This window comes from Aplidium turbinatum, chromosome 4 (genome assembly GCF_918807975.1).
Source record: "Aplidium turbinatum chromosome 4, kaAplTurb1.1, whole genome shotgun sequence".
In the NCBI taxonomy this organism is placed as follows: domain Eukaryota; kingdom Metazoa; phylum Chordata; class Ascidiacea; order Aplousobranchia; family Polyclinidae; genus Aplidium; species Aplidium turbinatum.
In genome coordinates this window covers 34,158,346-34,178,737 of record NC_137475.1, presented here as the reverse complement: position 1 = coordinate 34,178,737, position 20,392 = coordinate 34,158,346, and the positions used below count along the sequence as shown (strand labels likewise).

Genomic DNA, 20,392 nt, shown 5'->3' with positions numbered 1-20,392 from the left:
TTGTTATGCATTTTTAGCTGGTCACATTATTAATCGATTCTCTTCATCCCAGGAGGTCCGCTGCTTATCTCTTTGTCACATATTCTAGCTTCGGATTTCCCTTTCATTTCACGATATCTGTTAACTAGTCTCTCTTACCATAAAATCTAACATTTTCATCCTTTTTGTTCTTTCTCTACGCTTTACGTCATCTTTGCATCCTTCGAAAAGTAGAAGACAAAGGTTATAAACACCCAAAATCAATTAATGACCATAAAACTTTTCGCTTACCTCCTTTTTGTTGTGCAGTCTGAAGTTTATTTGATCAGACTTTTTTTTGCTGCAGATGCTCTCGTCAATGGCAAGGGTTTCAGTTCTACGTACAAAGAAGTGCCTGGCGCATGTGGCGGCAGTTTTGTGGCGTTAAGTGGATCGATCACGTCGCCAAACTACCCAAACAACTACCCGTCCATGCAAGATTGCGAATGGTACATCAACGTTGGGGAAGGTAAGCACCCAGACGGCCAAATCCGCCATTTTCACATTGATTCAACGTCTGCAGACGTTGAATCAATATAAAATGACGGATTTTGTTGTCTGGGTACTTGGCGTGTGTTGCCTTGTGCAGGGGGCGTAACACCAGATGTGGGATTTGATTTAATAAAATTGTGATCTCAATTTTAATTTAAGTTTGAAAGTGATAGAGCTAAACTTTTATTAAACTTTTGCCTTTCATGTAAATGATTGCCGAGTATTTATGCCTTATACGTAGGTTGCTATTTTTTAGAATACTTCTCACAAGTTTACTAACTTCAGAACTTTTCAAGAGTTTAATAGTTTTTCAGTGCAGATTCACTACTGCTCTATCTTCATTTCTTCAAGTGCAACGTTTCTTTTATTTTCTGCCTGTTTCTAATAAGCATTAGCTATTTCAGTGCAAACTTTGCCAGCCCCAACCTAAAAAGTCAAATATACCATAAATTTTTTCTATCAATGGACAAAGATCGTTTTTAGGAAAAACTGCTATGATCACGTTCGAGGCTTTCGACATCGAGCCAGAGCCGTTGTGTGACTTCGACTACGTTGCTATCTACGATGGACAGAACATGTCATCGCCTCTCTTGTTGAAAGCTTGTGGCTCCAGTCTACCTGCTCCCATCCAAAGCACTGGCCATAATGTGTTGTTCCAATTTCACTCTGATCCATACTCAACTCATACGGTATTAGTTTGTTGTTGGATCGTATAGTAGTGAAAATATGTTTTTCGCACTTTGTTTCAAGGTTAAGCTTACAATGACATGATTTCTTGTTGATAATTATTTCATTTTACACAGTATCTTTAACGTATACAGACGTTACATTATTGTAAATGGGGCTGTTGTTTGGTTAGAATAAGTTTCTATTCTTAACGAACAACTTTAAATTGATGCGGAAAGCCCACTTAAAAATAAAGTTATTGAATTGTCATTCAGTTAACAACAAACTTAATGTTTTTTATTTAGATTTTAGACCATACAATAAATGCGTTGAATGATAGAAGTAAGAGATAGCCAACTCGGCTGCTATATCCGATGAGTAGAAGTAGAGTTGCCAGATGAGTAGAGTTGCCAGATATTTTTTAAATTTTTAGAAAAACATCATTTTGGAATTTTTAAAGTAGTGGTCGTCCAAAGGTTGCACGTAAACAACTATACTAAATTTTATTGTTTACTTATAAGACTACTATATTTTTTTTGCAAATTTAACCTCTCCTGCGCATAAAACATATATCTAAAAAAAATTACTGGTTTTAACACTTAAAGCAGGAAGCTTTATATTCTTAAGGTGAATTTTTAGTTCTCAAGTATTTTTTGTTCTTAAATGCATAGTAATATACTTTTTAAAGCTGTAAGTTTTATTCAATTTAAGTTTTGTACATAAATTGATTTCATATTGCAAAGCAACACAACTACAAATTGCTTTAACTCAATCTTATACAACTTTAAACTTCATGTTAGTTTTAAACAAACATGAGCGATCACTACTTTAAAAAGGACAAATTTTTTATAAAAACTTTAAAAACATCTGGCAGCACTTTCACCTCCACTTGTCTAATATCGCAGCCGAGTTGGTCATCCCGTAGTAAATGCAATCTTCTAGTTGTAATCACTGCAATTAAATTTTGTTGATTTTTGATTCAACAAGGTCTGACTACAGCTAACTTTCTTTGCTGCCACGTTGTAACAATGTACTTTTTCTTCAGGGATTCAAAGCCAATTTCAACAGTGCATGCGGTGGGCAGATTAAAATAACACAGGTAACAAAAGCTTAGATAAAATCCTTTCCATAGAGTAAAGTTTGATGAAGGCAGCTCCTTTGAGCGGTGACTGACAATATTGTGTTTATGAAAGTATTTCACTCACTGCAGTTAACTTAAAAGCTTGTTTAAGACATCGCACATTTCAGGATGGCGAAATTGCGTCACCGAACTATCCGAACGTATACCCAGCGGATACCAATTGCACCTGGATACTTCAAGCACCCATTACAGACGGTCGTGTATCCCTTACGTTCACTCACTTGGATATGTATTATGACCCTTATACGGACGTCAATGCTTGTGAAAAGTAAGATTTTGTGGAAATTATGTTAAAACTGGTGGGAATGCAGTCATACTGTTGCTGTCATACATACATATTACATATGCTGCATAAATCGCCGTCTGAATACGAGAATTTCGAACATTTTCAGCTTACACTATCTTATTGTATGACTCTCCGAAATATCTACCCAAACAGCAGAATCCGCCATTTTACGTTGATTTAACATCTGTAGACGTTAGATCAATGTAAAAATGACGAATTTTGCTGTCTGGTAGAAGCTGAAACCAAGGTTGCAAACCCCAACGTCTACTTTACTACCCAGTTCATTTTGCTTGTTGTTCAAACGAAGCTTTTTTAAATAATCAGTTGGAAATGACGATAATAATTTTGCTTTCGACCTATGTTTTTAGTTATGATTACATTGAAATTCTGGACGGACCTTCGTTAACATCCCCACCTTATGCAAAATACTGCGGTACATCCCTCCCACCTCCAATCACCTCGTTCAGTGACGCCTTCACTCTTACCATGTATTCGAAGGTAAGGTGTTTACATGTGACAATGCACAATACAACGATGTGTTCTGCTTTATCGCTTGCACCTTATCAACTTCCCAAAAGTTCAGGGGACACCCATTACCACTCTGGAGACTGTGGTGGTGCCTTATGATAAACGTATTGAGTGCTGCTGTGTGCCAAGTGTGATCATTCTTTTGCATTGCTATTAGTTGTTTAGTAACTTTTGTTGAAAATTATAGAATGTATTAGTTAAATGCAATTTCTTTGGTAGCTATGTAGCACAATATACATTTTCTTTTGTTCTTTTTAACTTTTTTTCTTGTTTTTAAATTGCAAGGTGACGCGAATAGTAATCAAGAAAAAAACTGTGTTAATGTAACGCTAATCCTTTGACTACCCTCGGATGCTATGCTTTGACTCGGATAGCAACCCAGAAAAAAAGAGTTATTGTAATCCTTTGACTGGCCTTCAATCTACTTCTTAGTTCTCAGCCGAACCCTGAAACCGTTTCATGTCACCACCGTCATATTTGTTTGAGATTAACTTACAGTGACTTGGATTTCATTTTCTGCAGAGTTTGTACCAGAGGAGTGGGTTCCGAGCCTTGTACACCACTTCGACGTCTCGATGCGGTGGGGATCTGACGGCACAAAGCGGATACTTCAATTCCCCAAGTTATCCTGATCCTTATCCGTCGGAATCGACTTGCGTGTGGACAATTAAGTTAGTGAGGACAACACCCCTAATATTTAAGGTGTAATTATAACTTAGTTTAGAGCATGGCGACCTATTAGATAGCTATGGTTTGGAGGATCACAGTATCTTTTTATCTCATCCCAATCTTTTGTGGCTCTTGTGTTGCACATCAGATCTTCTCCTGGGAACGGAATCCATCTTCGATTCATCTCGTTTGATCTTGAGGATCACGTGGCATGCCTATTTGATTACGTACAAGTCCGAGAAGGTATTTTTGATTGCTTTTAGTACGTAAAAGTAACGTCACGCTCAAGACACTAGTTATGAGCAGTAAGATATTGTTATTCCTTGGGCAAATTTTCAATCTAAGCACTACTTTTATTTTTTAAACTCACTTCTACTGTAAACTTGCAAAATTTATGTTTTCAGTTACCTTTATTTGTAAACCATTCAGCTGCCATTTTCCTTGTCAAGCTACCACACACATCACCAACGACGTCAGCTAAACTTAGCCTCTTCAATCTTCATATATGTGCTTTATTTTTTTGTGATTTGATTGCTTTTTTTTGAAACTGAACGAATCCAGCAAGCGGTTAATCGATTTCTATTCTACAACGCTTGCTTCAGGATCTGCAAACGGACCAATTCTTGCCCAAGTTTGTGGGTCGGAGATTCCTTCCAACCTGACAACCATAGATGGTCACGTGCTATACGTCACGTTCGTCAGCGATCTGTCTGGAGGCGGCACTGGTTTCCAAGCTGCTTACGAGCATACCTACGGGAGTGTGTCCGTTGGGTCAGTGTCAAAGTTGTTAGAATTCTTAGTAAAAAGTACATGAATTGAACATAAGATTTAGAAAATCAAACTGTTTTCATTTTTAATGCTAAAATTGGATAGCAGAAGTCTCCACTTTGCAACCAAACTTCTGAGCTGTGACTTCAGTTTACTTATTTGGGAATTTATTCTTCTTATTTTGATTGACTGAGAGTTCCATTAATTTTTAGTATGATTTTTTTTTTTATCGGTGTTGTAAAATGAAGCAAAAGCTTTCTCTATCAATTTCGAAATTCCTATCCCTATCCAAGCATTCACAATTAAAACTTTATAACAAAATACTACTACTACAGTATCATAGCCGATGCGGCCTTTGATAACAAAATAGAATGGTGGTTAAAATAGGAATTTTTAGTCTTGATTCAAACTTGAAAGCAAAAGTATTTTCTTATCGACTTGTTTTGAACATGTATTCTTACACTTCTTACAGCTGTAAAGTATAAATTCTGACAATTTTATCTCAGAACTTTGACTAACTCGACTTCATGTGACATCTCAGATCATTCAGCGGCATCATATCCTCACCTATGTACCCTGGGGTATACCCGAACTTGGTGGATGCTTATTATTACGTGTACGCTCCAGTCGGTCGAATTATAACTTACCACTTCTTGTTTTTTGAGTTTGAGCAGGCAACAGATGCGGGGTAAGCCTCAGTGTAAGCTTCAGTTGATCACAAAGTTCTACTCAAAGAATTTTAATCCAAAAAAATAAATAAATTTCATGCCTTCCTAGGTCTTGAAAGTGCATAAAGATTTTGATTACGTGATGATTTGTTTATAGTTTGTGTTTAGCTTCTTTTCACTATTTATTTTGTGTGTTTTCAAATGTACAATTATTATGGGTAGATCACGCAGTACTTAACATGCACTTGCCTGTTCCGGGCATTTTATTTTATGTAGAAGAAAGCACTTGATTTTCTGCAAGTCTAGACTACGCACTAGCTAGAATACTTTATGCTTGTATGACTCAACCTTTGCTTTAAGACCGTCATAAAACTTGGGAATAAAAAATGTTATCCACCTCGATAGCTCAGTTTGTTGATCGCCCACTTTCTAAACAAAGATACGGCAAACTTTGGGATGTAGCCCACGCATGAACAACTCATTTTAAAGACTGTTTAGTGTGCACCATTCAACGGCACCTAATGAATAAAATAATTCACAGACAACAACTCTTCAACAAGCCGAAATGCGTCAATGGTTTACAGCCTCTAGATTCCAGAAGTATGCGAAACTGCCAGGATTGAGTTGTCGAAGAAGCTTTCTCAGTCCAAGGATATTAATATTCCCGCGTCGGCTGCATAGCCGAGTGGTGAGAGCCCTGGAACGGCAATCGAAAGGGCGCCGCTTCGACACCGCTCAAGAGCATACAGCTGTGTCTTTGGCAGGACACTTAAAGGCATGCCTGAAGGTGGACACGAAGATTGGCTTCCTTGCCTTCCCGTCCACTTAATCCAAATCTTCAACCACCGGGCGTAAGCCTGGATACGACAAACAAAAAAAATATTCCCGCAATCAATTGATAACCTATGGTGGTGCGGGATTTTGTTAGTAAAATGCTGAGTCAGGTTTTTCTTTCTGCAGTTGCGAGTACGATTACTTGGCAATATATGACGGCGACGCAACGTCATTTCCGTTCCTATTCTTAGGATGTGGAACAGATTTCTTGCCTCCGGATGGTGCTACATCACAGGTAAGCATTTTTATTCAGTGGCGTGGTTGCATTTCAACTGAAATTACGATTTTTCTAATTTCTTTTAGTTTTAATTTGCAACACCAGAGTTTTTTTCGCCACAATGCAAATGTGTGTAATAATAGCTCGTTATACTTACTTAGAGTTTTTAAGAAAAATTTTCACTGTGATTTTTCTTGTCCCTATTAAGGGAGCTATGCTGATGTGGTTCCACACCGATTGGGGCGCCTACGGGAGAGGATTCTACATGACTTGGGAGGCCGCTGATGGGGCTGGTATTCCCCCGAACCCCACCAATGTTCCAACCGTATCCCCAGGTAAAATTCTTTGTTGAAATTAATGACATCGTCTGTTGTTTGATGTCCCGTTTAAAATGGAATGAAGCATCTTTACGTTGAAAGAAAAGATCGAGAAACCTCAAGTTCTAACTTGAAATCCTAAACGTTTATTTTCATTCAGTGAACAGCCATCAAATTTGTACAGCAGCCACGCACGAACTTACTGAAATGAATGGATTTTAGTCTTTTAAAACTGGGATTTTAAAGTTTCAATAGTTTAGTTGGTCAAATGGTCAATTTTTATTCACGATAAGTAACTTACAATCAAAATTTAAGTCGTTGGAATTTAGTGCATATTAGCTTAATGTTTTATCATTTTTATACTCAGGTTCATGTGGAGCAAACCACTTGGTGGCAGCAGTGTACCCCGTATCCATCGTATCCCCCGGGTGGCCAGGGGTTTACCCAAACAACTTGAATTGCGTGTGGGTCATTGAGGCCGCAGAGGGATACAGGTGAGAAATTACCGGAAAATCTTTGATTTTTATATCAGCGTTATCAAAGTCATCAGCTAAAGTCATGTATTGGACGGTGCTTTGTCGTGCTGGGTTCGAGCTTGGTTGAAATGCAGTAGGAACAGATTTTGCATAGATTCTATAGATTTCGTAAATTTTTATGTTGGCCTGATTGCTTCAATCGATTATTGTTGTAGCACAATTTAACGTTTGGCCTATTTTGAACTTTACGTACATTTTCGTGTCGGGTTCAACTTTGCATTTCGATTTTTACATAAAATATAGAGGAAATTCCTTGAGACAAATACCGTGTGGTTGTTAGGTTTTGTTTGTCTACGGTTTAAAATATAGGGTCCGTTCACAAATCACAACTCTATTAACAACTATCACGGCTCATTAATATAAGCGTTAGCGCTCCTTGGTTGATGTTTAATTTAGCTTATTTTACCCATACGTTAAAGTTTTTTTTTTTTATGAACTTGCTTCTAAAAAAGATATTTAACTACTATTGGTCTTTCTTCTGTCTGTAATGAGCCAAAACACTTTTGATGCCAAAGCAAATCAACCAGGCATTTGTTTCCAGGGTATCTGCCACAGTTAACTACATTGACATTGAAAACATCGGCTCTTGCGAATACGACTACCTCGCCTTTTACAACGGTGAGATATTTTTCGAACTTTGATGCATGTCTTGGATTGTATCTTCTCTGAGGCACTTATGAAGTTTTGACTAACCTTGTTCTTTTTGTGTGAATACTTTTAAGAAACAAAATCTTCATAAACTTCACATAATAAACACTGAGCTTTAAAGTTTATTTTGTATTAGTTTGTATTTTTTAACATGTCATATTCATTGATGCACATTCCCTAGCCTAACAATGACATCTGTTCCAACAGGTCCTAACGTAACATCTCCTGAATTGGGTAGATATTGCGGAAGACGCGGTCCACCAGGTCCAGTAACATCCTCTGGATCATACATGTCAATCTTTTTTGCGTCCGACAACAGTGTTGGATATGCAGGGTTCAATGCCAGCTACCAACAAGGTATGCTAAGTTTGTACGTTTCTATCAAGTTGTATGATTGCTATAAATATCAAACTACGCGCTGTTTTATATTTGCGACTTCATTTTTTTTGCTTGTCTGTGTTTTGACGCGAGTGATCAGACTGTGGAGTTGAAAGTTAATGGCTGCCAGTTCGATACCAGCTGACGACTCTTGCAGTACCTAGCTAGCAAAATCCGTTCTTCACAATATTCAACGCCTTCTGCAGACGAATTTTGCCAGTCGGTTATTACTCTTGAACAAGATAGTTGTAGAAGTATCAACCAGAAGAGATGTAGCTTCAATAGTCGTTTCTGCAAGCAGTTGAAGCTTACTGAGAAATTTAACAATCTGTGTATTGGCAGATCAAACAAATAGAGAATTATTCAAGCATTGTGATAATTTTTAGTTAAATCTTGTCTACTTTCAGCATGTGGAGGCGTTATTCAAGGAGACATTGGAGCAATTACGTCGCCAAACTACCCCAACAACTATCCCGTGTCAACAACCTGTGATTGGGAGATTATTTCAACCATTGGTAGCAACATAACGCTGACGTTTGAGTCGCCATTCATGGTTGCTAACAGCGACATCCAGTGTGGAGACGACGGTGATTACGTAATGGTGAGTGGTGCTGTTTCTTATTTAACCAGCTTTGGAAATGAGCTTTGGTCTGAAAAAGGACTTGGAGTTTTACCCCAGCTAACCGAATGGGGTTCGTTTTCAAATCTTTCAACATCTGACAACAGTGAAGAGATGTGAAGAGGACAAGATTTGTTATTTTACGAAGAAAAGATGACAAAACTGCCTTCCGTGTTGTGTTTGTCCCAGGTGTTGAACAGGAGTTAGTTCAATTATATTTAATATTTTTGTCAGTATAAAAATTACAAAAAAATTTTTTCTAGGCCAAATCATTCTAGTGCATTGTTTGATATTGATTGCAACAAGTAAAATTTGACAATTTAGATATATCTTTGTCCCATTCGGGACTTGGTTATCACTGGTAAACTTACGAAGATATCTAATCGGTACATTGCATGGTAGATCAACCAGAAATTAGTTTTCGTTGATTTTTTGCCGATTTTTAATTTTTTTCTTTTAATTTAAAAATAACTTTAAAAAAAGTTAGAAAATGCTTTATCTCTTTCAAATCGCTTCATGTTTTTTTTTTAGTTATTGAACGGGCGAGACTCTGATTCTCCCCCTCTCAACCCCAACGGGGGAAACGGCAATGGGCGCTACTGCGGCAACACGCCCCCACAAGATTTGGCAACACTCTCTAACGGCCTCTTTGCCCGCTTCCGATCGGATGGCGCCAACGTTGGCTCTGGATTCAAGTAATTTCCCATACAGCAAAATCCGTTATTTTTACATTGATTCAACGTCTACAGACGTCTACAACAGATTTTGCTATCTGGGTCATTCTTGGTTTTGCGTTTCACGTGACTTTAACACTTATGCTATTCGTGCTCCAGCTGAAAATAACTTTGAGATATTGCCTTCATCAATCTGGGCTGTATTGGAAAGTACAGTCTTCTCTACGTCATTGTTAGAATTCAGGTTCCGAAGAACCCTGTTTTTATCAAGTCTAACATATTTGCCAATAAGAGCGTTTTTGAACTTGGATTTCGATCAGAAAAACAATGTTTTAATTATTTTTCAGGATGACCTTCACGTCACGTGATGCCGCTTGCGGCAGCAGATTGCTGCTCACTGACGATGTGAGGTCAGCAATTTTCACCTCACCAAACTACCCAAATGTAAGATATGTTCAAGTTACAGCATATCACACAGATATTTTTTACCGATTTTAAGAATGTTTCTTCACAATGTAGATTTTAACGACCTGTTTTAGCCTGATGCTGCGAGTTTGCTGTGATAATAGCGAATTGCACAATGCACCAATTAAGAATGTTTCTTTAAAATGTTTGCAATACAAAAAAATACATTGATTTCATCAAAAATACTATTTTAGAATCAAAAGAAAACTTAACTTTTACATTTTCTTCGCAGCCTTACCCGTTGGGCATTGATTGTTATTGGATCATATCTTGTCCTGCCACTGAATCTGTGCAGCTTGATTTTACGGCCTTCCAACTGGAAGAACATCCCAGGTAATTTAATAAACTAACTAGTTTGTAAAAACTGGATCTATTCAAGTGGCTCGAATGGAACAGTTATTTTCATCAGAATTTTAAAATCAGCTTTTTAATTGAAAAATCAAAAATGCGTTATCTGTATAAATAAAATCTACGTAAAATGACGTAACTTTATAAAAACGGTAAACACAGCTGCGAAATGATTGCTTTTCTGTTTCCCGAAAAAAAAACCTGAAATGTCGATGTCGTCACTCTTAAGCTAACTTTGCAAACAACTCATTGCAGCTGCGACTACGATTACGTCATGTTGATCGAGGGCCACACTGGTGACGGCCAGGTGCTGGGAAAGTTTTGTGGAAGCGACCAACCTCCGACTACCAAGTCTGCGGGCAACGAAATGGCTGTCAGGTTTAGATCGGACCCCTTCACGGCCGGTTTCGGATTTCAAGCAACTTACAGCATTGGTATGGGGATGTGTTAGATTGTTGTTTGAACAAACATTTTATTAAATCAATGTTGCACAAGAAAGACTGTCTAATATGCTTCTACATTGATTTAGCTTGGTTTATAACAAGTTGACCAGACTTGTTTTCTGCTTCTATGTTTTCAATGTTTCCTTAAGCTTATTAAACTGGCACTACTTTGGCGTACCACTGGTTTGAAATCAAAGCTTCAGTTCCATTTCAAAGGACAATACTAAGGTGTTCCATCTTTTGTGGCTGTACCTTCCTTCAGTTCTATATTTGAGTTAAATTCTGCATGTAGAATTAAAGATTCTTCTGCTTGCTCACTGCCCAGTTGCACTCTGTGTAAAATATTCAGGCTACGTTGATTTTGATGGATATCACAGCTTGAATATGTTAATTTTTAGCCTGTTGTATCTTTCTTCCATCGCGATAATGACATCCTTTTCTAATTTCATCCACAGCTGCCTGCGGTGGCACACTGGTTGGCACATCTGGCACGATTATCTCGCCAAACTACCCAATGAACTACCCCACAGCTACCTCGTGCCAGTGGGTTATACGAGGGCCGATCTATCATTTTCTGTCGTTCACATTCAACGCGCTCAATCTCGCTGTGACTGACGGTTCTACATGCGGAGACGGGACCGGAGATTACGTTGAAATCAGATCAAATAACTTTACCGGTAAGGAAAGGCAGTGACCGCCATGGTTAGTTTTTTTCGTTTACCAAGGCATTGTGCCTCATTGTATTGTTATAAGTTGTAAAACGATGCTCATGTGATATATTCGACTGCAATGCGAAGTGGAAACAGTTGTTTTATGCTGTTCAGCGAAAAAACGTTGAACTAAAACGTTGTTTTTGCAGGGCCAGTGTTGAAGACTGTCTGTGGGGTCTTCATACCTCTGGTCGTCGACACACTAACAAACGAAGCTTACGTGACGTTTAAGAGCGACGCAACCGACGTTGCGTCAGGATTCAGCATGAACTTCATTGCCAGTGAAGACGGTAGGCTTCGATGGTTTCCTTGAATGTGATGTCACGTAGAACTACAAAGTACCTACGGCTAAATATGCACAAAATGACATATTTTGTTATCTTGATTTTTCTATGGCCCCACTCATACGTTCAAAAGGATGACCACCGTTCTTTCAGACGTTTCGTCAAGCATCCCAACTGATTTCCTCACGGAACTGTAGAAGCTTGTTGAATTCGATTTTTAGTAGCCTAGTTGTTTAAAATTGATAAACGTTGCAAAAATTGGCATGTAACATAATGTTGAAGTAATGTATAAAGGAATCATCTATTAGTTCGTTTATTACCTCTTTCGTTATGTATTTCTTTTTCTTTCAGCTTGTGGAGCTGACCTCGAGGATGCCGGTGGTACGATCTCAACTCCGAACTTTCCGAATGCTTACGATCATTCCCGATCTTGTACGTGGAACATCAAGGTGGCAGACGACCGCAGTGTGACGTTGACATTCAACACCTTCAACATAGAGAACCCCTACGAAGATGGCGTTTGCTACTTTGACTATGTGGAGGTTAGATATGACATTGCTTAGTAAGATCACCAAAAGTTGTTATTATTTACTTGCTGTAAAATTTGCAATGTCTGGTCAGGACTTCATTGCAAAACTGCTATAGAAAAATTTCACAAGAGAGAGACTTGATATTTCATTCTCTCCAATCCTCGACGAGAGGAAGGAACTTGATGATGATGATGAGTGTAATCGATAGCCTACTTTGTAGGCCGAGCGACTTGCTACTTTGTGATGATGCTTGTTATGTAACTATTTTTTGAGTATGCGTATCATCGTTTCAATTTTTATGTCAATTGTAGCCTACATACTACGTAGACATTGTATTATAGAATATGTTTCAAGAATAATTAAAACCCCGTAACGCCCAAAGAAAAAAAAAATTAGATTTTGTTTTTTAAAAAGGTGTAGTGCAACCAACACAGAATATTTACAAGTGCAACTTGTTGCAAATTTGTAGCATCGGGCTATCAACGGTCAATTAAAAGTATTTTTTCGTTTTATTTTCTTTACAAATTCATTCTAATCTCCCAAAGTCCTGTCCCAGACAGCAAATCAGGCTTTTTTACATTGATTCAACGTTGAGTCATTGTAAAAATCGGCTGATTTGCTGTCTGGCGTTTTAACCATAAGTCGTTGTCTTATATATGCAACATGGGGTGTTACAGGGTTTTAACCTTAAGAGCAAAGTGGTTGGAACGCCTGGTCAATTTATAAAAAAATAAAGCACACAAAATGTAGATACTAAACTCCTGTTCAGCAAACGCTTTGAAAACCAAACTGTTTTCATCTTCAATGCTGTTGAATAAAAAACAGTTGACGAGAGTTTCTCGCAGTTGCAGCGCAAGATGACGTAATAGTTGTTGACAGACCATGTGCTCTGACAATGTAAATGCAGTTTCGACGACTTCAACTTAGTAACGATTGCGTAATAATGTCCCAAACCTCTTCATTATTCAGGTGTTTAATGGAATTAATTCCAACTCTCCCTCAATAAGCGGGCGTCGTTGCGGGGGAAACATGCCCCCTCCATATACCTCCAGCGGCAACACCATGAGGGTTGTCTTTTCTACCGACGCTTCAGTGGCCAATGGCGGATTTCTTGCCACATATGATTCCAACCAACCAAGAGGTAATGTTTCCACAATTTTTGATGTAAATGAATGAACTTAAATTAGAAAGGTTATTGAAAGAACTTAAATTAGATTTTTGAGCTTTTTAGGCAGAATATTTGCAGCCGGATGTCCTCCCAGTTGTTAAGCTATAATAATAAACACCAAGCCTTTGAGTAAAAAAGGATATTACATGGAGCACTTAGAGTTTCGATCAGCGTTACCTTTTCCTGGGTGTATTGCCCTGCCAGATTAACTAGTCCGACCATTGTACTTAAGCTTGTATGAAAATTAAGCCGAGACGCGACAACTGTTTTCATCTTGTTTTTGATTTTGAAGGAATGAAGTTTACATTTTTCTCTTTTTAAAACACGAGTGGCGATGGGGGTCTTGTGCAAGGCTGGTCATAAAATTTAATTTCGGTGTTTTAACATTTTTCTTTTTTTATTCATTTGTTGAAATATTCAGTATGCGGGGGGAGACTCAACCTTCCCGGAGGTGGCAACTTCACATCGCCCAACTATCCACAACCCTACGATAACCGCATGGAGTGCATGTGGACGATTGAGAACCCTAACGCTGTCAACTCGACCATCTACATCCAATTCGAGACGTTTGCCTTGGAGAATCACGTCGAGTGCGAATACGATTATCTCGCCTTTAGTCTAGGTTTGTCAAAAAGTTACGATAACTATTTTGCAGTATTAGTTAACGTAGTGGAAGGTCTGCTCTTGAATGATGAAACTAAAGACTGGCTGCTCTCTAGTAGCCTTTCAGTGTAGCCGGGAACATCGTGAATCCGGGGTGGTAAAAGGTTAGAACTTCGTCCCCAGAGGCTCATACGAAGAAGTTAACGTTTTAGCAACATCTTTTTTATCTGATATTCGGTATAAAGTTAATTTTCATAAACTAAATGATACATCCGAAGCAAAAAATGATTTTGTCAATTATTGTCACTACCACAGGATCGATATACGATGGTTACCCAGTGGCGACACTATGCGGACGCTCCAAACCTGCTCCTTTTGGCGTCCCGTTCACCGAAGCCGTCGCTCAGTTCGTGTCGGATCCTTACACAACTGACACCGGCTTCTTCGCCAAGTACTCGTTTAGTGGTGAGTTATTTACAGAATCAAACCGTGTTCGTTTTCTTCGTCAATCTGATGCCATTCCTAATCGTAAACAAATGCGTTTTCGTTGAAAAGCAGTTGTTTTTAAAATGCTCAGCAAAAAAGTTTGATTAATATACACCCAGACAGCAAAATCTGTATTCTTTGCCAAAGTAGTTTTATGAAGTCAATATTACTACATTTAGATCCTTGAGTGAAACTGTTCAATAGGCATTTGATAGATAAAGTGACTTGGGTTCTTCTGATGATCTAGCAGCTTATACTCACCAAAAGAACGCAAGTCACTTTATTCAGATTCTTGATAAATGCATTGTGTAACTGTGGTAATTTTTTTTCGAATTTTCTTGATTTGTTGTCTATTAGTTTGCATTGCCAGATAGAAAGCCGAATAGATACTGTAAATTGGGGGTAAAAGTGCACGCCTGTTTTGAAGAGTAACCAGTTGCTTTTGAGCTGTCAAGCATCGAAGCTATTTACAATAAATAAACAAAAATATTCGTTACTGACCTGTATGTTATTGTATAGATTTTAACAGAAAAGTTTAGGAACATATGTTGTTTGCAGCTTGTGGTGGCTTGGTCACCGGGACAACCAGTGGAGTGATCACTAGCCCCAATTTCCCAGACGTGTATAACCACAACGACTATTGTTTGTGGACGATAGCGGTCACTGAGGAACATAAAATTAATGTAGGTAGTCATGTAAAGATTGATGTGTGTGTGTGTGTGTGTGTGTGTATTTACAACAGTTGGTTTGGTACCAACAGTAAGCGAAGGCCTTGTCAACGTGTGAGCCTACAGAGTACAGTAATGACTGTGACTTGATGTAATTTTAATTACAAACTTCATTTTTCTTGCAAGTGATATTTACTAGATCAAATGTTAATTTGCAATTTTTAAAATGATTCTTCTTATTATTTTTTTAAACTAATTAGAATTAAATCTTAAAAAAACAATTGCTTTACAAATTCATCCGTTTTCGTATTGTTTGTGTTTAGTTGCGCTGGACTGACTTCACAATAGAAGAACACAACAGCTGCATATACGACTATCTCAAACTTTATAATGGACCCACCATCGACTCGCCTCTCATTGACACTTACTGCGGCACCAACGCCCCCACAGAATTCCAATCTGGCACCAACACTGTGACTATTCTATTCCAAAGTGACTTTTCAGTTTCAGCCGGAGGTTGGAGAGTCGAGTGGTCGGCAGATAATTCAGGTATTGTTTTTGAAAGGACGCTTGCTTTGTTTGTTTTATGTAAAAAGTTTTAATGATTGCACCTTGAAGTGCAGTGTAAATACACCTAGTTTATCTTACAGTTACTCTTTTCCATAAAAACGATTTATGGATAACGTCGCATGTTTAACTCTTTTGCAACCACCGAGGTCACGACGTTTTAATCTAAATAACCAGACATTTTTCACAAAAACCTGTGGGATTTACGCCGTAGTAACATCTCATGTGATCGACGTAGACGCACAATCTTGACATCAAATGAAAGCATACATCTTCAGCTACCCGAAGATGCAAAGCTTTGCAACAAAATTTAAAACATTCAATGTACAATTAGCAACTTGCCAAACGGAATTTTTTCTAATTTCTAAAAAAATTAAAAATTGGCAGATAAGTATACTTCATTATAATCTTTACTACTCAAGCATGATACAATAATATGAAAATATATGTAGTTTAATCGAATGCCAAAACAATTCTGCACATGAGAAAAATTTTACTTTGTTTCTGCGCGCAATGCTTTAGAAGATACAGCAGAATGAATACGGACAGGTAAAGACTATGGATGGATCTGCCATCTTTTACATTTTTTTTTTGCTTGAAACACCTTTTAACCTTTGGACGTATGGGTACGTCCTTGGTCATCATGGCAAAAACCTCAAGACGTGTGTATACGTCCGTGGTCGCGAAAGAGTTAAAAGCAACTTTTGCTCGCATTTGGGTCGTTTTGTATGAAATCATAATTGTGGAGGAGAGATTCTCATTATACAGATATTGGAGAGAGATATAAAGCACTTCCTCGCTGACTAAATGACTCCCCACTTAGGTTGTGGAAATATTATCTACCACGATCATGCTGGAACAATCACGTCACCCGGTTACCCTGGAAACTACCCACGTAACTCAGACTGCGTATGGTCAGTCATAGCAGACCCAGCTTATCACATTGAAGTTACATTTGAACAAGATTTCTACATCGAATACCACGATGGCTGTCAGTATGACTATGTTGCTGTAAGTCTAATTTTTAAGTTTCTTTTTGTAACAAATTTTGAATCAAACTGTACTATTTCAAAAAAGAAATGCTGTTCTTAAAATTTTGACAAATTATGATTTTTTTTTTACTTTATTGGCTGCAGCCATGTTATTAAAAAAATTGCATGACTCTTCTAGTGATGCAGAACTATGAGGAATCTCAACATAGTAAAACAATTTAAAGCTTTTATGTTTACGCTTATTTCCTTCAGAACCTTATTGTTTTAAGCATTAAACTCGAACAGTTGGCATGCAGATTTTTTTATTTGTAGCTGTTTGACGGAACGTCAGAATTGTCTCCAGAGATATCTCGGTATTGTGGCACGTTTGGTGATGTCTCCTTCCCACCTGAAGATCCCATCAAGAGCTCGTTGCAGGACATGGCGCTGAGATTTAGAAGTGATTTCTCTACTGAAAGGAAAGGTACGAAAACAAGACTGAATATATCTTCCCTTCTTGAATAGCCTGTTTAACAAACACTTTTCAAACTCAGAACCCTGTATTTCATTGTGGATGTAGCCCACTTGTATTTACTCATCTTCTAAGACTCTAATAAACCATGCGCAGAAGAAAACCTTTTGTCAGCGTCAGAATTCTGGTCATTTTTTGACGTAAACAGTTTTGGACGTTATTCGACGCCATTTTGACTTATTTAGAATGTGTCGGATTTTAGGGTTTAAAGCAAATTGGCTTGCCCAGTGTGGACAGCAGATCACAGCCGAAAGTGGCACGATACAATCGCCCAACTACCCGTCTGCATACAACGTCAATGAATACTGTGAATTTCTCATCACATATGACAGCCAGTTCAAGTTCATAAGGCTAACGTAAGTACCCTTGCAGTTTGAAAAACATATTTATTACTTTCGCGAATGTTGTTAAAATGTGTGGTATCGCAACCATGAGATGGATCACGTTTTATTTGATTTTGTTACGGTTTTCAAGGTTAACACTTTGAAACAAAGTCCAATGCAGCTTTCTGTGCTGGATTACTGAAAAGTTCTGTGTATTTTTCAGCACTGCAGCAGTGCAGATACAAATTATACTTTGTCCAATTAGATTTTCTTTCAACTGTCTAAGTTGTACTGAATTCTGATAACTAGAAACTTTCCCAGGCTAATAGCGACAATCAGAAGCAGAAACTGCAAGTCACAGACAAACCAATTTGATAAGCGTGATGCTTCTCCTGAGCATGTGCCCCCGTTGGGGCAGGTATGTTCTAACGTCGTAAGGGAAGGCGTCACGCTGCTACAACTAAACTAACCGTAGTTCACACCAAGACATGGATGGACTACGCTGACAATATTGTTGATTACAACTGCTTGTCTTTTCGCAACTGTGATTACTCCGACTTAAAAGCAATTAATTGCAATAACTGAATATTTGCCAAGTTGGCAGAAGGTCATGGCGTTGTGCAAGAGTCTATGATTTGTCCTTATGTTGGTCAAAAAAACTCAATCTGCTCATGACATTAGCAGGCAATTCGAAAAGGTTCCGGCATATTACGTCATGCCCTTTCATTCAGATTCACTTCATTCAACATCGAGGCTGGTTCCACGGCGAGCGTGTGTGACTTTGACTATGTTCGAGTTTATGGTGATCCTTCTTCGAGTGGAAATCGTCCATTAATTGGAAGTTTCTGTGGAAATCTTCGTCCTACTACTCCACTGTCGTCAGAGGTAAGCTCAATGTTGGGAAAAATAAAAATGTCACCATATAGTTATCTTTTAAGCCTATGCTAGGCTTCAGATTGAACTATAAAGATATTTACAACCAAATGTCTAGTAGTTTTTGTCTGATTTGGAAGTTAAGCAAGATTTAGTTGCTGTAAAATAACTGATGGTATGATTGCGTTGCTTTAGGGCAGCATACTCGTGGTGTTTAAGTCTGATGAAGACATTGTTGACTACGGATTTGAAGCTGTGTTTGAAAGCTCAGACTGCGGTGGAATGCTCACAGATTCATCTGGTAAGTCCTGCCATGTAACCTTTGGTTTTGTACCCAGTAGACATTGTGGTTGTACATTTTTAATTTTTTGACAAAGTTGTTATAAAAGTTTTCATTTACTTTCGTAATTAAACAATAAATACTATTAATACTACAAAATAGTGCTCAATGCTAAGCAAAAATACCTATTACATCTAATACAGACTCTATTTACTAAAAACCTCAACAGGCTGTTTCACCCTGATTGGGATCATCATCATCATAATCCATCGTCGGTTTGTTCCCCACTAGTGGGGGTGGCCCGATCATAATTTCTATTTGAATAAGAACCTTCGAATGATGTCAGTCAGGTTGATCAAGGCTTTTAGTGAATGGTAACTGTATTTGATGTACTTTCAAAATTATGTTGTTTGTTCGACCATCTTCAGCTGATCCGAGCCACGTTGGACTATTTTCCTTAGTTATCAACAAATGTGTTTGGCAGCACTCCGACCAGAGAGTGTGGCACTGAATGCCTGGTGGCAGACTATATGAGCAATGACTTTGCAAATATAGAGTATTGACTGTACATTGTACAATGCTAACTTGCGGTGTGATGTGGGATTAATCTTCTGCTCCGGGATGATGAACTGCATGAATCCATGATCTGAAATTACAAGAATTGTGCAAACAATATTTTCGTTGATGAAAACACACTTTTTAATTTTTATACTATTTGTCCGCACCATGCTTTAAATGCTTGAGACTAATCGTTGGTAGTAGAGCCGTACGGTGTGCACTGCACATCTCACATGCGGTGGCTTTGGTGCTTCAACCACTGTTTAAAAATGTCGCCACATACGTGTAGTGCTCCATAACCGCCACTGATTTTGGTGGCTGGGCAATGCTTGGCCATGTGACTAATCGTTGGTCATATAGATAAATAAATTTAACCATGTGAGTGACGCTTTATCGACTTTCTTATGATGATTGACAGGTTCCATCAACGCTTTCACTCATTCTGACCTCCACAACAACCGCAACTGCACCTGGCAAATCAGTGTTTCCCCACCTGAAAAAATTGTTGAGTTGAAATTCAGTAGTTTTGATTTGGAAGCACACTCAAGCTGCCTCTACGATTACGTCAAGGTAGAATCCGTTTTGAGTGTGTATTGTTTTCTTTCAGCACTTAGCATGGATGGTTTCAACAATTGTGATGGCATTTCCGTCATGAAATGATGGTAATTTTTCTATTAACACAGGAAGCAACGATAACATGCATGCAGCAAATTTGCAGGTTGAAATACATAATCACAAGTAAAATCACAGTATCTTGAAATGTTTGCACAACGCTAGCAAACTCAAAAGCGGTAAACGAAAAGCCTTATTTTCTGTAAATTCTTTGTTGAGTATGCTACTCTCTTAACTTTTCACTTAAATTGTTTGGCATAAAATATTTTTTTTATTTGCACATGTCTTATCTAGGGTATCTCACATGGATTATAACTCATAACTTGTTATTATTTTATCACTCTTACCACAATATCGCTTTATTTATTGGAACTTTAATCGAAACAAATTTTGAGCTGCTACGTGTGCCCAATCACAATAGGTTAGTTTTAGCTGCGTGCGCAAATCATCTAGATTCTAGAATTATGTTAAACCAATCGAAACTTAAAGTTTTAACTTCATAGATATGTAAT

General features: G+C 38.1%; 1 protein-coding gene across 1 annotated transcript in view; it reads left to right on the top strand.

Moving 5' to 3' along the window:
- LOC145769090 (cubilin-like) overlaps nucleotides 1–20,392 on the top strand; it is a 51,271-nt gene that overhangs the window by 21,766 nt on the left and 9,113 nt on the right. Inside the window, exons 34-66 of the mRNA XM_082580685.1 lie at nucleotides 326–487; nucleotides 994–1,199; nucleotides 2,222–2,275; nucleotides 2,425–2,585; nucleotides 2,972–3,101; nucleotides 3,654–3,802; nucleotides 3,949–4,043; nucleotides 4,403–4,571; nucleotides 5,110–5,256; nucleotides 6,197–6,305; nucleotides 6,496–6,622; nucleotides 6,972–7,098; nucleotides 7,682–7,758; nucleotides 7,996–8,145; nucleotides 8,574–8,767; nucleotides 9,317–9,480; nucleotides 9,807–9,903; nucleotides 10,157–10,257; nucleotides 10,528–10,706; nucleotides 11,171–11,392; nucleotides 11,575–11,715; nucleotides 12,061–12,251; nucleotides 13,209–13,380; nucleotides 13,829–14,029; nucleotides 14,326–14,475; nucleotides 15,055–15,179; nucleotides 15,488–15,713; nucleotides 16,555–16,742; nucleotides 17,036–17,186; nucleotides 17,437–17,590; nucleotides 18,289–18,442; nucleotides 18,626–18,731; nucleotides 19,687–19,838. Coding sequence (XP_082436811.1) covers nucleotides 326–487; nucleotides 994–1,199; nucleotides 2,222–2,275; nucleotides 2,425–2,585; nucleotides 2,972–3,101; nucleotides 3,654–3,802; nucleotides 3,949–4,043; nucleotides 4,403–4,571; nucleotides 5,110–5,256; nucleotides 6,197–6,305; nucleotides 6,496–6,622; nucleotides 6,972–7,098; nucleotides 7,682–7,758; nucleotides 7,996–8,145; nucleotides 8,574–8,767; nucleotides 9,317–9,480; nucleotides 9,807–9,903; nucleotides 10,157–10,257; nucleotides 10,528–10,706; nucleotides 11,171–11,392; nucleotides 11,575–11,715; nucleotides 12,061–12,251; nucleotides 13,209–13,380; nucleotides 13,829–14,029; nucleotides 14,326–14,475; nucleotides 15,055–15,179; nucleotides 15,488–15,713; nucleotides 16,555–16,742; nucleotides 17,036–17,186; nucleotides 17,437–17,590; nucleotides 18,289–18,442; nucleotides 18,626–18,731; nucleotides 19,687–19,838 — 4,931 coding nt within the window. The remainder of the gene's footprint in view (nucleotides 1–325; nucleotides 488–993; nucleotides 1,200–2,221; nucleotides 2,276–2,424; nucleotides 2,586–2,971; nucleotides 3,102–3,653; nucleotides 3,803–3,948; nucleotides 4,044–4,402; nucleotides 4,572–5,109; nucleotides 5,257–6,196; nucleotides 6,306–6,495; nucleotides 6,623–6,971; nucleotides 7,099–7,681; nucleotides 7,759–7,995; nucleotides 8,146–8,573; nucleotides 8,768–9,316; nucleotides 9,481–9,806; nucleotides 9,904–10,156; nucleotides 10,258–10,527; nucleotides 10,707–11,170; nucleotides 11,393–11,574; nucleotides 11,716–12,060; nucleotides 12,252–13,208; nucleotides 13,381–13,828; nucleotides 14,030–14,325; nucleotides 14,476–15,054; nucleotides 15,180–15,487; nucleotides 15,714–16,554; nucleotides 16,743–17,035; nucleotides 17,187–17,436; nucleotides 17,591–18,288; nucleotides 18,443–18,625; nucleotides 18,732–19,686; nucleotides 19,839–20,392) is intronic.